Raw genomic sequence first — 15,836 nt, 5'->3', positions numbered from 1 at the left:
GTGGTTTTTGAAAAAAATTAGGGGTCAAATTGTAATTTAAATTTTAGTAATTTATAGGATCCCATTTGAATACTTTCAAAAATACGGGACCAATTTTCAAAATTTGAAAGAATTATGCGAACAAAATTAGCATTTATGTATAAAGCAAGAAAGAAATTTAAAATTTCTACTTTTTAGGTGTCAATCTAGATACTCTAAATTTACCTTGAAAAAAATATTTCATAAATTCTTATCATTTTAAAAATTCTAAATTTAATTATTGTCCAAACAATAAAATTGGCATTTTTTTTTTAATTTACTTCAAAACATTTCCTCCAAACACATCCCTATTCTTAATCTATAACAATATATAAAGGGGATAAGGGAATTTGGGCTGGATTTTTTTTGGTCCATTTTGCCGTTAACTTCCTTTATGGTTTTTTAATTATTCCATAATTGCCCTTAACTTCCTCACTTTTTTTTTATGGTTTTTTCATCTATATCTATTCTATACTATAATATATAAAAAGAATACATGAGTTTTGGGGCAGAATTTTCATAATACCAACATTACCCTTGCTTTTTTTTAGTAGCAACAAAAATCTTTTATTAACAAACTCACCATAACATAAGGCGTATCTTTTTTTTTGGGTACATAAGTTAGACACAGGCAGGCGCGGGCCTACCTGGCCCGCTAGTGAATGATAAACTCGATCATCACACTTTTTTTCCCTCTTAACAATGCTAGGCAAATTATAAGTGATATGTGTATGTAGCAGGATGGTGTGAAAGAAGTGAATATGGAGATTTGCCCTTTTATCTTTATGCTCTTATTTTTTTTTTTTGATAAAATCTTTATGCTCTTATTGATGCAAGCAATTGAATTTCAACACAAGGAGCCGGTCAAATTCTTCGTCGAATCATCGATTTTAATATCATTGTTGGGTCATAAGGGGCATCCAGGAAGATCACCCACATTGGATTGAGAACGACTATATAAGTGAATTTGACACCATATCTTAACCCAAAACTTTAAGCATTAGGCTTATGAGTCTTTTCGCTTATAAAGTGTTCAACCTCAACTTTTCTAAACAATGTGAGACTTAACCTTACACTTACCACAACACTTTTCTAGTGTAATTTGTGTTGAATTATTATTACTCCATCCGTTCCAAAATGTAAGTCACTTTAGCATTTTTACGTATATTAATGAATTGCTAACTTTTGTGAATGTTGTAAAAAATTATAATGTTTTTCCTCTTTTACCCTTCACATAACATTTAAAGTTTTGTAAAAGAAAAAAAGACTTAATAGTAACTTCTCATTTATCTCTCATTGATATGCGTAAAAACATGACATTAAAAAGATAAAACAAAATATTGAAAAATAAAATAAAAAGGGTAGTTTAGAAATATCAACAATAATTATACATTGATATTGTAAAACGACTTACATTTTAATACAAATATTTTTTCCAAAATAACTTACATTTTGGAACGGAGGGAATATCTTATTTAGAGTCTTGCGTTCTTTGTTGTGTTATAATTTTAGGGAGTTGAGCTTCCTATAAAGTGGTGTGACCGGTGTCCAGCTTGATTGTAATAAGTCTATATTTTGTAAAGAATTTTTATGATATATTGTTGTTAGCATATCTAGCACTACAAGAAATTTGATTTTTGGCAGCGTTTTTTTTTTGTTGCAAAAACTACTTGTAACAAAAAAAAAACGCTATCAAAAATTAAATTTCTTGCACATAATTGTGTGGATACCGTTTTTTTTACTGAGCTTACAACCATTTAGATCAAAAGAGATATCATAAATATTATTGATCTTTTATTGACAAATAAACCTATGGATAAATAGGATGTCCGGAGTTCAAATTCCGACCATACATATATAATGTAATAATTCTATCAACTGAGATAATCTCACATGAATAAGATTAACTATTTTATTTGTGTACATTAAATAAATTCGTACTAAAAAAATAGTTATCTTACCGTACAGATATATGATATTTTGCTCTATTTGTCCAATATGTAGTGTCATGTCATGTGTACATCATCAAAATTTGAAAAGATAATATATAATATATTCGATATAAAATATCTTTTTTTTAGCAAATATAAATATCTTTGACGGTTATTATAAATTGATAAAATTCAATATTAACAACAAATTATCAAGTTTAGTAACGATCACCTTTCACAATAAGTGATAAGAAATTTCTAAAAGATACTGATGGATTCCTAACATTGAACGAGCTAGTTAGGTTCAATGGCTTACTATAAGAAAGTTATGACAACTAGGCATACTCTATGACCAACTTGTTCGTTAGGTTCAATGGTTTACACCATAAAAGACCAAGTACAGCTCAGTGTTCCTCGTAATTCAGTTTAGTATTGAGACATATAGCAATCATATCCACATTAATTAGTAGGACCGTAGAAAAAACAGGGAACAATAAGTTAGGACCAATAGTAGTAGTAAGTATTTCATGTCTTGACATTAGACCAAATGTGTTTTTGATGTGTTGGTCCCATTCAATTTGTTATAAAGTTCATTCACCATTGGGTGAGGATAAGATTTGAACAACTAATAAATTTGAACTAATGTATTGGTTACTTTAATGCTATAATTAGAGAGGCAAAACGGATCAAGTCTGTCAAAAATGGGTAAATTTTTAAATAATGGTTCATTTACGGAACTTAAATGTGCTAGTTTATTTTTGTAAAGAATTTAAATGATTTTTTTATTGTGAGGAACAAATTTGGGCCTTAAATTTTTACGAGGGTCATTTTCAGTCTTCACTCTAATATATATATTGACTAACTTTTTCAAATATTTTATTATTCAGAAGAACCTAGGTTCGATTTCTTGTGGAATTTTTTATCAGAGTTTATTTACTCGTGGTCGAACTATAAACTACCAGGGGATCATTCTCATAAGAATCAAAAGGTTAATACACAAAGAAAAACATACTTTATTGTTTGGTGGTGTTAATAGATGCTACCATCGGTGGAAGATTCATAAGTCCGCAAAGAAAATATTATTGGGCTAAGGGCTAACTATCGCGAAGTAAAAAGCCCATAAAACTCTTGTTGTGCTTAAAATGAAGGAAAATGAAAAACAGATTTGGCCAAAAGCAGAATAAAAAATCGCTAAAAAAAATGCTTTATAGCGTCAGCCAAAAGAAGACGCTAAATGACATAAAATGGATGCTATAAAAGTAGTTTCGATCATGGTGAATGCTAAATAGTGTCAATTTATGCATATCGTCTTCTCAATATGCTCACTAAACACTACCCTACCATAAACTTTGTTTGATTTGTCACATAATACTAATAGCTACACATAAGTAGTTTTTACATCTTATATTTTCACCAAAAATCTTAAGATATTGAATATGAGTCATTTTATAAATGAATCTCAATATATTTTACTTTTTCATCAAATGCAAAACAAAAAATAGAGATTATTTGGAAATTTCCCGCAATAAAGATTATTCACACAATAATATAAATCTGGACCGTTCATTTGAAATCAGACTGTCTATCACTCACGCACTTAAGACAAAAAATCCTTTTTCTACATGCAACATATATATTCACAAAAATAACCACCGAGATATCAATATTCAAACATCATGAACAACGTTTGGCATTTTAGCATCATAAAGAACTCTTTTTTTTTTTAACGGCTAAATTTTATTAATAATGAAACTGAGCCCAAGACGAGCTCAGTACATGCAAGTACAACACAAATGAAGAAACATAAACCGGCGTAAACACCTAAATCCACCATAGCAATTACATCCCTCCAAAACCCCTGAACAAATTGCCACAAGAACCACATACCAACACACCCGCCATCCTACTCAACATTAAACTTCGTCGCTTCAGCCACAACCGAAACGACAACCCCTAAGCCAACAAAAGAGTCACCAAACAAGAGTTGCTGCACCAAACACCATCAACTTCGAAAGACACCAACACCAACACCTCTGCAAGACCCAAATCACAAGCATCATAAGCCAAACCCGCCGGAATATCAAAACCACACCCGCACAAAAGATAAAAATGCAGAGCATCCAACAATCATTAAGAACAACTAAACCCATAACAAAACACAAAAAGGCAGCGGCGTAAATGGCTAAAATCGTGGCAACGCGAAAAGTTTTGGAGACAGCTCTGCAGTCATTCTGATTTGACGGTAAGGGAAAGGTAAGTCCATAAAGTACAGCTTCGGTGTCGAAAACGGCCAATAGATTTTAGTTGACAAATCAACACTCTAAACCATGCCTTATATATTTCTTATATATGCATATAATTTCACTAATGTAGAAACGATTATTACATTTGAATGATAGTATCATAATTAAGGTCCAAATTAGCATCCATGAAGAATTTCTCTAAGTAAACACTGCTCCTGTGGTTTAGATCCATATTGAAAATTATCACAAATTGGTGTCATAATCATGTTTCTATTTGTGACGTTAAAAACATTCGGCACACCCTCATTTCATATGACAATTTCAAGTCACATTCATGTTTAACCAATCCAGAAAATTTATGATATTGATCTTGAGAACGAGCTTTGTTAATTTTTGATGAAGAAGAATTTGTCTCTTTTAGAATCACTTTTGTGATGTCATGGATTCTAGATCTTTTTTTAACTTTGCCTTCATGAAGTTGTCTTATGAAATAATTTTGAGAATGACTTGCAATTTGTGTTGGTTCTTGTTGTCACAAAATCACGAGATATGTTTCTGCATTCTCCTTTGTCATACTTCGTAAGACCCATTAGAAATTTCCTGCAAATTTGATGGGATTTTAATTTTTAGTGTTTGTATTTGCGAAAAGTATGTAAGATATATTTTATATCTAGAAGTCTTTTACTGAACTTTTATTTTCTGCTCTAAACTCTAAATGTAGAGTTAAATTAAATTACTTAAATTCAACAAAATAAATAATACAAAATTACTCAAAACTAGTATATAAGAATGTCGATAGGGCGGGTCGGAGTCGAGCGGTATTTGCCAACAGTCAGGAGTGTCCTTATGATATAAAGCCAAAGCAATTTCTGTTAGAAATAATATAAAACCATTGATATGACTCTATCCTAACACCTTAAGGTTTTGGGATAATTGGTTATTTGACATGGTATCAGAGCCTCTGTGACTAAGTGGTCTAGAGTTCGATCCCCGCTCCCCTCACTTTCTAATTAAAAAGTGGAATTTAAGCATATGGTAGGTGGACCTATGCATTATCCACGCTTCAAGCCCAAGTGGGCTCTTGCGTGAGGGGGCGTGTTAGAAATAATATAAAACCATTGATATGACTCTATCCTAACACCTTAAGGTTTTGGGATAATTGGTTATTTGACAATTTCAAACAACTTGTCTTCTTCAAGAGTCCATTTGGTATTTCTCTTATTCCTCTTGGAACAACCGATTGAAATTTTTGATGATAATGATGACGACGACGGTGATGATAAGAAGAAGGGAAAAGAACTTCAATTCCCCTCTTCATTGCTCTATGTCATATGTTGAACAATCGATAGTGTTGTTAAACAGTGACAATAGCATAATTTTAGAATATCGAGTTCAATGTCCATCTTGTTTATATTTTTGGCTTAAAATAGGTATTTTAATTTGTATTATATAGTGTTACTTATTTTTTCACCATCTCAGTGTTTCTTTATTTTTTTACCATTACATTTAAATTACCAACAATAATCACATATTTTTCCTCTCATTAAATCACATATATTTTTCCTCTCATTAAACTTTTTTTTTATAATGTAAATTCAGCTAAACTGATCAACAATGTAATGAAGTAAATAACCTTTTATATATTAACCAAACACCAAAGTCAAAAGTGTACACTTGTTGGCTCCAATACATATTGTAGCATCTCTTAAAAGTTGTGTGATGAAAACCAAAATGCAAACTTTTCATTTTATTAAACATGCTTGAACAAATTCTCCATTTTGCTCAATCAAAAAACAATTTATGATATCCCCGTCAGCATTACTCATATGGTAGGAATATTGCATTTTATATGCATGACCGAAGTTCAAACTTGGAACCTCGCGTTTATTCACCTCAAGAGATGAATTTCTAGCCATTCAACTACTTGACAAAAAAAAATTATGATTACTCACTTATTAAATTAATAAACCCTTTCTTTTTTTTTCTTTCACTCTTTATTTTTGCCTGGCTTCCTCTGTATCCCTCCACACCTACATTTGTGAATTGGAAGGCCTACTACCCTTTTGTAAATTGTATGATCAATTGATCTGAGGAGTATCAACATTTTGGAAGATCCTTTGGTGGAGGTATCACTGACTGTTTAGGACCTTTGCCATTGTCTACCAAGAAAGCCATCTTTAGTCCCCATGTTGTATGCACTTCCAAATGGCAATGCAAAAACCAAACTCCTATATAATTCAAAGCACTAAAAGTGTTAGAACATGAACCCTGATTCAAAAGAATAAAGATACGGTGATTCGAACGGTAAACACGCGGTGTTTAATAAGTTCTTTTATATTATTTTAAGTTTAGAGTTTACGGTGTACAATTTGTATTTAAATACTACGATCAAGATTACAACATTACTCACAAACATTGGCTCAAGCGATATGTCCATTTTTCAGTAACTATCCAGCAAGAATGTTATGAAACCTCATGAAATTAAAAGATTTCAAGTACTATTATATTTTTCTGTTCACCCTTAAAAACATCACTAAGAAATTCATTGATAAACTTTGACGCATGGTCACAATTGCAGACATGTCATGTTTTTTAACCCGTCATTTTTTATGAAAAAATCATTAGTAAAATTTCTTGTCTGATTATTAGAGTATATGGAGTATAGTACATGTTTGGATCAATAATGATTTTTACAGAATCACAGTGTCATCGTGATTCTGTCAAATTCACCATAGATCGAGACATGCAATAAATCATGTAAAAGTATATATACGAGATTGAGAATTTTTACCTGGATTATCAGCTCTGAATCTAATTGCAACCCAACCACCAGCTGGCACACCAATTGTGTTCCTTTCAACAGGATCAACAAGGTTAAACTTCTTTGAATCAATTGTTGCATTATAATTTCCAACTCCTCTACCAACAACAAAGAAATTAAACCCATGAAGATGAACAGGATGATTCTCAGGAGCAATAATTCCAGTATCTTGCATAACAAGCTGAACAGTATCATTAAATGATAACCTATAAACCTTAGTACCACTTGTAGTGTTCAAGTTTTTAGGTCCAGCACCAGTGAAATTAAAAATATGAGGCGGATTCGCAGGAAAATCCGTAGTAAAAACATTTTTAATGTTGAAATAATGTGCTTGTAGTAAAGCTGTAGTTGGCATAACAAATGTAACATTATTAATAGCAGCTACAACTCTACTACCATTTGCAGCTATACATGATTTACAAGGATTAACTCCTAATCCAACGGTGAAAAAAAGTGAATGATCAATTTTTAAAGGAACATTAACAGGGTATTTTTTGGAATTAAGTCCTTTTAATGAGTCTATAAAATTATTAGCAATTTGTGTAGCATTTTTTGGTGGGGGTGTAGTTAGAAAAGTTGCAGTGTTTGAAAGAGTAGTTCCTGAATAATGTAATGTAGCTGTGGCTGTTAAATTGTCTACAGCAACAGGTGCATCCATGAAAGGTGAAGCTGCTACTAAATATTTTCCGGATTTTTGGTTCGCGTTTAAGAGTACATTTGTTGTTTGGCCGGGTGCTATGACGATTGTTTCAATTTGGAATGGTTTTGTGTATGTTGCATCAACTTCTACAACTGTGAGTTTGTGACCAGCTATTTTGAAGAAAAGTTCTTCATTGAGTGCAGCATTGATGATTCTTATTAGGTAGGTTTTGCCACTTTCCACAGGTAGGTTGTAAACATCTGCATATATTTCATTATTGTTAGAACAAGAAATCTAATTATAAAGTATGGAGAATAATTGAAATCCAAAATAGTACCTTGTGTTGAACAATTGGAAACTGTCCCAGGAAGACCATTAATGGTATGAGCATCTGAAACATTTGGTGCCAATCCTGATTTGAGAGCTTCATTGATCACAGCTTCAGTATCTGATTTCCACCACTCTCCTACAATTATCAATTATTACCATAGTAAACTTTAATTAGAATTCCAATAATGCGCTTAAAATATCAATTAACAAAAAATTTAATTCATATACACCGTTAGTGGAAAGATTGTTTTCACCGTCAACCAATTTTAATTGTCAGATATTAAAAAAATTGACTTCAATCATAACTAAAATAGTTATGATTGATGATTGAAGTCAATATACGTTGGAGACTAGTCATGGTTTCATGTTGCAACCACAATTTTCGCACATTATAAAAGATCACAAACTGACGGTGTATCAAAATTAAATTCATCAACAAAATGCTTTGTTTTACTTACCTAATACCAAAACTAATTCATCATCTGGCTTTGGGAAAGGATAAGGGACACCTCTCTTTGGCAAAATAACTATGGCACCATGAACAGTTGATCTTAACCAATTAACATGTGCATGCCAAAGAAGTGTTCCTCTTTGACCAGTAATTGTGAAATTGTACACATAACTATGTCCTGGTTGAATTGGACATTGTGTCACATATGCAGGCCCATCAGCCCAACCTGTTCTCAATTGTCTAATACCATGCCTACAAACATAATAGTAATTACACAAATTAGGAATCAACTGATTGAAAAATTTATTGATTAGAAGTGATCATATTTTGCTACATGGTGAACGGTCAATTATCGTTTTTGAGACTAAGCGCATGTTTGGTTCGAGGTAGATGGAGGGGAGGTGAGGGGGTAATTTTGACAAAAAAATGTTTTTTTTTATTAATTTTTTTTAAAAAAATGTTTTTTATTCTTGAAAAACAAAATTTAAAAACAAAATTTTTAAATTGGTAAAGAGAATATTTGTTTTTGTTTTAATTTTTTTTTTCAAGAATAAAAAATGTTTTTTTTTTTTATTTTTAAAAATGATTTAATAAAAAAAATGAGTAAATTGTCAAATACCCCCTGAAATTTTAAAATTCGTCAAATACCCCCCTGAAATTTGGAAATAGGCAAATACCCCTGAAATTTTAAAAAATCAATCATTGATCTTATAGTTTTTAATTTAAATTGTTCGATCTATAAGATCAATGATTGAGATTGAAAATTATCTATAACTGCGTGTAATAAGCAAATATGGATCCATCGTTTAGTTTGAGTAAAAACTATTTACACCAACATTTAAGTAAGGCCGGTCCATTGAAACTGGTTAAGCAAGAGTTTTAAGCTTCAAAATGTAAAAATTTCAATTACAACAAATATTTTGTATAAAAAAATCAATTTATTCATTTAATATCTTAAATATAACACCGACTTGACACTTATTGAGACCTTGAGAAAAAAAAAGACTTTTTATTATAAATAATGCAGATTATAATTTTATTCAAATTTTACCGTTTTTGTTTTTTGAGATACAAAATATTTTAATTATGTTCATTGGTTTATTTTTTTTCACTTGTGAAACCTTTTATTTGTTGTAATTGAAATTTTTATTTGAATAAAACTATAATATGCATTATTTATAATAAATGGTCTTTTTTTTCTTCTCATGGTCTTGATAAGTGTCAACTCAGTCTTATATTTAAGATATTAAATGAGTAAATTGACAATTTTATGTTTCTTCAATGTCAAAAACCAAATAACTTTGTTTTTTTCTCAAATAACAGTTTGATTAATTATGTACTACTTTTATTTATTTATTTATTTATTTATTTTAAATATGTACTTTTATTTGTGTACAATGCTTAATGTAACTTGAAGCAAAAAAATGAAAATGAAATTAGAATATGATGTCTCACCAATGGATGGTAATATTGTGGTTGACTTGATTAGCAACTCTGACTATCACTGTATCATCTTCCCTTGCATAAAGTGTGGGTCCAGGAAACTTCCCATTAACGGTAACAATTGTTTTGCTTGAACATAATCTAGTTGTATTTTTTGCCACCACCTACACTCATTATTAATTATACCAAAATTAGTTCATTCTATGAGAAAAATATCAACATTTGTATATGACTAAAAATTTCTTAAATGCTCTCATTAAATGATTGGAGTATATTTAAAAGAGTGTGTTAAAGGGTGTGACCCTAACACTCCTCTTAATATATTATGATGATGCGTGCACTCTATATGACCACACCATGATAATGATCAGAGCTTGTAAATATAATATATTCTACCATATTTCAGGAATAATAATATCCTTTATAATATTTTTTTATCAGAATCTAGCGCAAGTGATTAATTTGGTGAAAAAATGGGTGAATATTGTGTAAATATGGGGTACTGAGTTTGATTACTAATGATGAAAACACTATCGTTGTAGGCATGTCTTGTCTATAAAAAATATGTCGTCTATCCCAAATTATAAACAATAAATGAGTCAAAAAAGTTGATGTATGTATTTAGTTCAAAATTTAGGTCAAATATATCTTTTTTTTTATCATATCATTTTTACTTATAATTTGACATAGAGAAAATACAAGCTTAACCACTCAATTATTTCATGCATGCCCCATATTTCTAGTTATAAAAAAATTAATTAGTCGTACTTCTACTTGATAAGAAAAATGATGAATGAATTATATGAAGGATAAATTGCACTTTAAGTATGTATGCATGCATGTCTAAATATCATTTTTATTATAATATAGTATACATTTGAAGTTTAAAAATATCTGAGTTAACTATTTCTTCTCCCAATTTTTTTTTTTTTAAAAAAAAGTTTAAAAATATTATACACAAACATCTAATCAATTTTTATTACGATGAACACTTGCAAATATTCTGAGAACTAATGTTAATTATGACCAGATAAAATTTATAAAAAATGATTAAACATGCAACATTTTTTATATATGCATGCATGCATGCATGATAAATACTATTAACAACACTATTATTAAGCTCTAAAACATCATTACATTCACTAAAAAAAATTACTTACATGAAATTTGAAGTGCCTAACTTTGCACTCAACCAAAGCTGGAAGAATGCAAGAAATGAGAAGTAGTAATCTAATCCAAGAACTATCCATTTTCACTCACTTTCTACGTATCTTTGCTCTTTTCTTGAATATTTTTCGTTTACAAACTCCAAGTCCTTAAGTTGCATTCATAAATGACCGTCTAACACACACTTATATAAGATCAAAATATGCATCGGTACCACGTCGTTTTACTTGATTAGGTAAGTGATAGAGGCATTCTTTGATATTAAAACTTAGTAAGTACGTAGACCTTAATAGGGCAAATGGAATGAAACTAGATTATGAATATAATCTATGTGGTATATATCTTGCATGTCACATAAAGTTGTGTATAATGATAATCGATTGTTGTTATAATCACCACTACTATGTACGACTTCTCTCACCAAGAATTGGCCCATTGTAACAGATTTGAGTCAATATTTAACCTCTAATTTTTACGTATAAAAAATTAAGTTGAAAGAAATTCATTTTATGTAATAGGTTCTTATAGTGGAATATATCTTCATGAACTCAATTGATAGGAATATTATATATTATATGCAGGACCAAAGTTCAAACCTTAGATCTCTCACATATTCACCTCAAGAAAAACAGGTTCTTAAAAGGGATATTAATCACCTCTAAACAACAGTGAAAACTTTTTACCTATCTATAATATGGTAACCCCAAAAAATTGTACGAGTAGTCTCTTAACAATTTTCTTTGTCTTTTTTAAATTTATACTTGTGTTAATAAGTTTTTTACCATACTACCCTTAATTATTGTACATCTAAAAAATACAAATTAATATGTCGATCTCAACTCTCCAAGATTATGGGTATGTTTATAAATAAATGTACCTGTATAGAATACTATATCTAGGAACAAAACATTTTTTAAAGGAGGGACAGGAGTAGAGTTAGTTATAAGAAGATTTACTTAATACATGATTAAATCTAGGAAGGTGTATATTTCATTGGACAAATATTAATATTTCAATTTTCAAGTGTCTTAAAACTATTCATTCACGAGGATCTGTGTAGTATATCTTTAGTATGTAATGGATATTTTTAATGGATATGTTCTATAGTGTAAATCAATTTTACACTGGCATTCAATAGGAATCAATCATTTTTTCATATCATACAATTGAAATGGGGTGATTTGGTGGAATATACAGTTGGTATTGAATGACAATGTAAAATTAGTTTACACTATCCGTGCATAAACTATTTTCTCTAATGGTAAATGTAATGATTATAAGGTGTTCATAATTAATTATATCAAAAAAATTCCTAATTCATAATTAACTATTTTCTCTAATTATATGTGTAGAGGATAAGGAACTAGAAGCTGCTCAATTGCAATAAGGTTATGGTTATTTATTGCTTAGCACACAAATTATAAAATGTGGTTGAGAAATTGCTTTCAGAATTATAGGTCTTCTATCAATTAAGTATAGCAACATATAGAAGGTGTACATCATGTTTGGTTTGAAAGCTAAGATTAAACCAATGTTGGGTAAGTTAACAACTCTGTCACATTCTTATGTGTATCTTCTATGTTCCATCTCTATTTCATTTTCTCTCTATCTTATATATCAATGTGTGTCTTTCTAGATCCATTCTTTGGGTTGGTAACGGAATAAAACACAAAACACAAGTTCAAACTCTAAATTGTTTAAGATGAAACTATAAGTTGCTATAATATTTAATAATTGCTTGGGGTTTAGTGGTTTTGGTCAACTTTGAAATTAACTTAACATTGTGCATTTTTTAAGACGTTGATTGATGACCAGAAGTGGTACCTTTTCATATCTACCGTGTAAAATTAATATATATAGATAGATAGACACATACACATACACATACACAATTTGTGTGTGCTAGTATTAATTGTGATATTTTTATTGCATTAAAATAATAATAATAAGTGTGTGCATAATTATATTCTAATTACTATTTCTTTTTCTTACAATGGAGCTTGAACCTACGATCTCTAACATACTACTCAAATCATTCATCATTATATTAAATTTAGTGGCTTAATTATATATTTTTTTTTTTATGTTAATGGTTTAATTATATTCTAATTACTTCTATAACTGTCTTAATTATTTATTTTATAGGTAATTATCTTGATATATTGTCATATTGTGATTAATTTATTTCATATGGATACTTGTTGTGGTGTGATAATTTTATACATTTTTTCTTTTGAGACAATAGAGGGGTATAGGCCCAACTTCATACATATTTATTTGATTTAATGAATAATATAAAGTGTTGCTAATATATTTGTCTATTTTATTTTTTAATTGCTCAGTCTCAATTTAAATTTGTATGAATAAAGTTTATACATGATTGAATGTGAATTTCATCCCCTTTGAGGAAGGGGGGAGGATTTCCATTCCTTTTGGTGATTTGGTGAAGAGTAAGAAAGTTGTTAAAACTCGTGATGTCATTTGGCTAGCAACTACTTGGAGCATATGATATACTCGTAATAACATTATGTTTCGTGGTGATGTGTTTAATTTGGATTCTTTGGTAAATCAAATCATCTTTCGCTCTTGATTTTGGTTTATAGGTCGCATAAAAGTTAATAATTCTTTTATATTTTTTTATTGGTGTAACGATCTATTAATTTGCATTCAAAAGTTTTCGTATGAAATTGAAGAGTAAAAGAGAGAAGTGTCACACAAAATTCCACCTATCATACAAAAAAGACATCAGATATTTAAATATTTCTTACCAATTTCATACACACAAATTAACACCTGATCACACTTTAAATGTTTGGCCACAATCAAATGCTTAGATAAGATGGTCTGAATTATTTCTAATTTAATCAATATTTTAAGTTTAATCTCTGATTTTTTTTTACTTAGTTTAATCTATGATTTAAGTATGCAACAATATTAAATTTTTTGAGAAGAATTTTTCACCCATTTACGTTTCACAAAGTTTAAAAAATTATTTTCTGTAATCACGTGTGAACAATATCCAATTTTAGAAAGAAAAAAAATTATTTTGGTTACTGAAACTAAAAAATGTACATATTCAATGAAATTATATTAGTATATTTTGAACAAATATTCAATGAAAATTAAATTTCAGATCTAACGAATCATCATCAGATATCTTTTATTTAGTACTCATTACTTTCTTTTTTTCTTTTATTTAAAATTATTTCATCTCCAGTAAAATTTCTATAAATGTTCCCCCTTAAATTAGTAGATTGTCTAATCTTTTTACTGAATTGGAAATTTTGTTTTGTTTTTTATCTTCCTTTGCATTTTGTCACATTATCTTGTCGAGATTGATTGTTCATACAACTTTTTTCAATTTTATTATAAGAGACACAAATTTATATATATTTTTTTTTTTGGTACATAAATTTATATTGTTTATCTATTTTCATAAAAAATAAAGAATTGAAAATTGTATGTATATTTTTTTTATAGTCTAGTGATTATAATTTTACTTGAAGATGAATAATTATGACAGTATCCGAAATCCAAATTTCTAACCATATATAAAATGTGTTGTATTGATCTCCACCCGCCGGCCCTAATATTTTCTCCTTGAGTTTTCATCTTTCTCTAACGAGAGAGGGTGGTTTTAAGTCTTTTTGGCCTAAAATCACTCCTCTGCGTCTTTTTTAATTGTTTTTAATCTAAATAAATAAATGATTTTCACATAGAATAGATCTTTCTTTTGTGCTTTTTTTTGTGTGATTTCGTCGTCTCAGTGCACCGTTGTTCGATATCCTGTCTTGGTGCGGTGTTTGTTTGTTGTCCCGTCTTATTGCAGTGTTCGCTTGATTGAATCGACATATCAACTTCGGTCAACTACTGATTCACATAGTGATCGTCAACGATGCAGATCCTGAGACATATGTATTCCGGTTACTTTGATTTTATCACATTATTTGTAGGCATGAGTATGTCGTGTTATGCTATTAACTTGAATGATGTGAGCTTATTCGCAGATTCATCCTTTTCATTTTTAGCGGTATTGAATTTGTACTTGAATATGATGTACTCCATCGATTTGAATGAAATGAATGAATATCTTTTATTTTTGTTAATAAAATAAAATAAAATGTGACGTTCTTATCAACTAAATTAAACTAAAAAAATAATTATATGTATATTCTTTAACTCCCGATATTTCTTGTTGATTCCTAAATTGATTTTTTCTGTTTTGGAAATTTCCATCCCCAAATATATTTCCTTTTCTTTTTGACAAGGATATCTATTTTATTTTTATTTAATATAGGTCATAAATGAAATTATTGAAATAGTTGACTATAGGTGTGAAGCATTTAATAGCATTGATTGTGATTAATAGTAGTTGAATCCCAAAATGCCATCACACAAAGTAATGAATGAAACCGATCGTTAATTAGTTCAGTGGTGATTGACACTGGATATGATAGAATGAACAATGATTTGATTTCCTGCAACTGCAATTGAAAAGAGGCTAGAACCACCTGATGCTAGAATTGATTCTCGAATCCAACTGTCCAATAAATCGAATATTGATTATAAAAACAAAACTCAAACATATGGCCTTAATTTGTTTTGATGGTCACAAATGACGTAACTAATAACATATTTTCATGTCTATAAATTCTACCTCAATTGAAAAAGAAAAAAAATCTAAAATTGTTAAATCAAACGTAGTAGTGGGAGTTTGACACATTTTCATACAAATACGTTTCATTAGTTAAAATTCATACATGATCTTGTAAAATCCAATTGAATTTCA

At 29.5% G+C, this 15,836-nt stretch overlaps 1 protein-coding gene across 1 annotated transcript; it reads right to left on the bottom strand.

The window, feature by feature from the left end:
• Positions 1-5,812: 5,812 nt before the first annotated feature.
• On the bottom strand, positions 5,813-11,216 carry LOC123924840 (laccase-4-like). Its single transcript, XM_045977814.1, has 6 exons — positions 11,041-11,216; positions 9,890-10,041; positions 8,442-8,686; positions 7,991-8,119; positions 6,984-7,913; positions 5,813-6,420 (listed from the first exon to the last, which is right to left on the bottom strand). The coding sequence occupies exons 1-6, from the start codon at positions 11,128-11,130 to the stop codon at positions 6,290-6,292; spliced, it is 1,677 nt and encodes a 558-aa protein (XP_045833770.1). The 5' UTR covers positions 11,131-11,216; the 3' UTR covers positions 5,813-6,289.
• Between the last annotated feature and the right edge of the window lie 4,620 nt (positions 11,217-15,836).

The sequence above is a fragment of the Trifolium pratense genome, linkage group LG4, assembly GCF_020283565.1.
Source record: "Trifolium pratense cultivar HEN17-A07 linkage group LG4, ARS_RC_1.1, whole genome shotgun sequence".
In the NCBI taxonomy this organism is placed as follows: Eukaryota; Viridiplantae; Streptophyta; class Magnoliopsida; order Fabales; family Fabaceae; genus Trifolium; species Trifolium pratense.
This window is presented reverse-complemented; position numbering and strand designations above follow the sequence as displayed.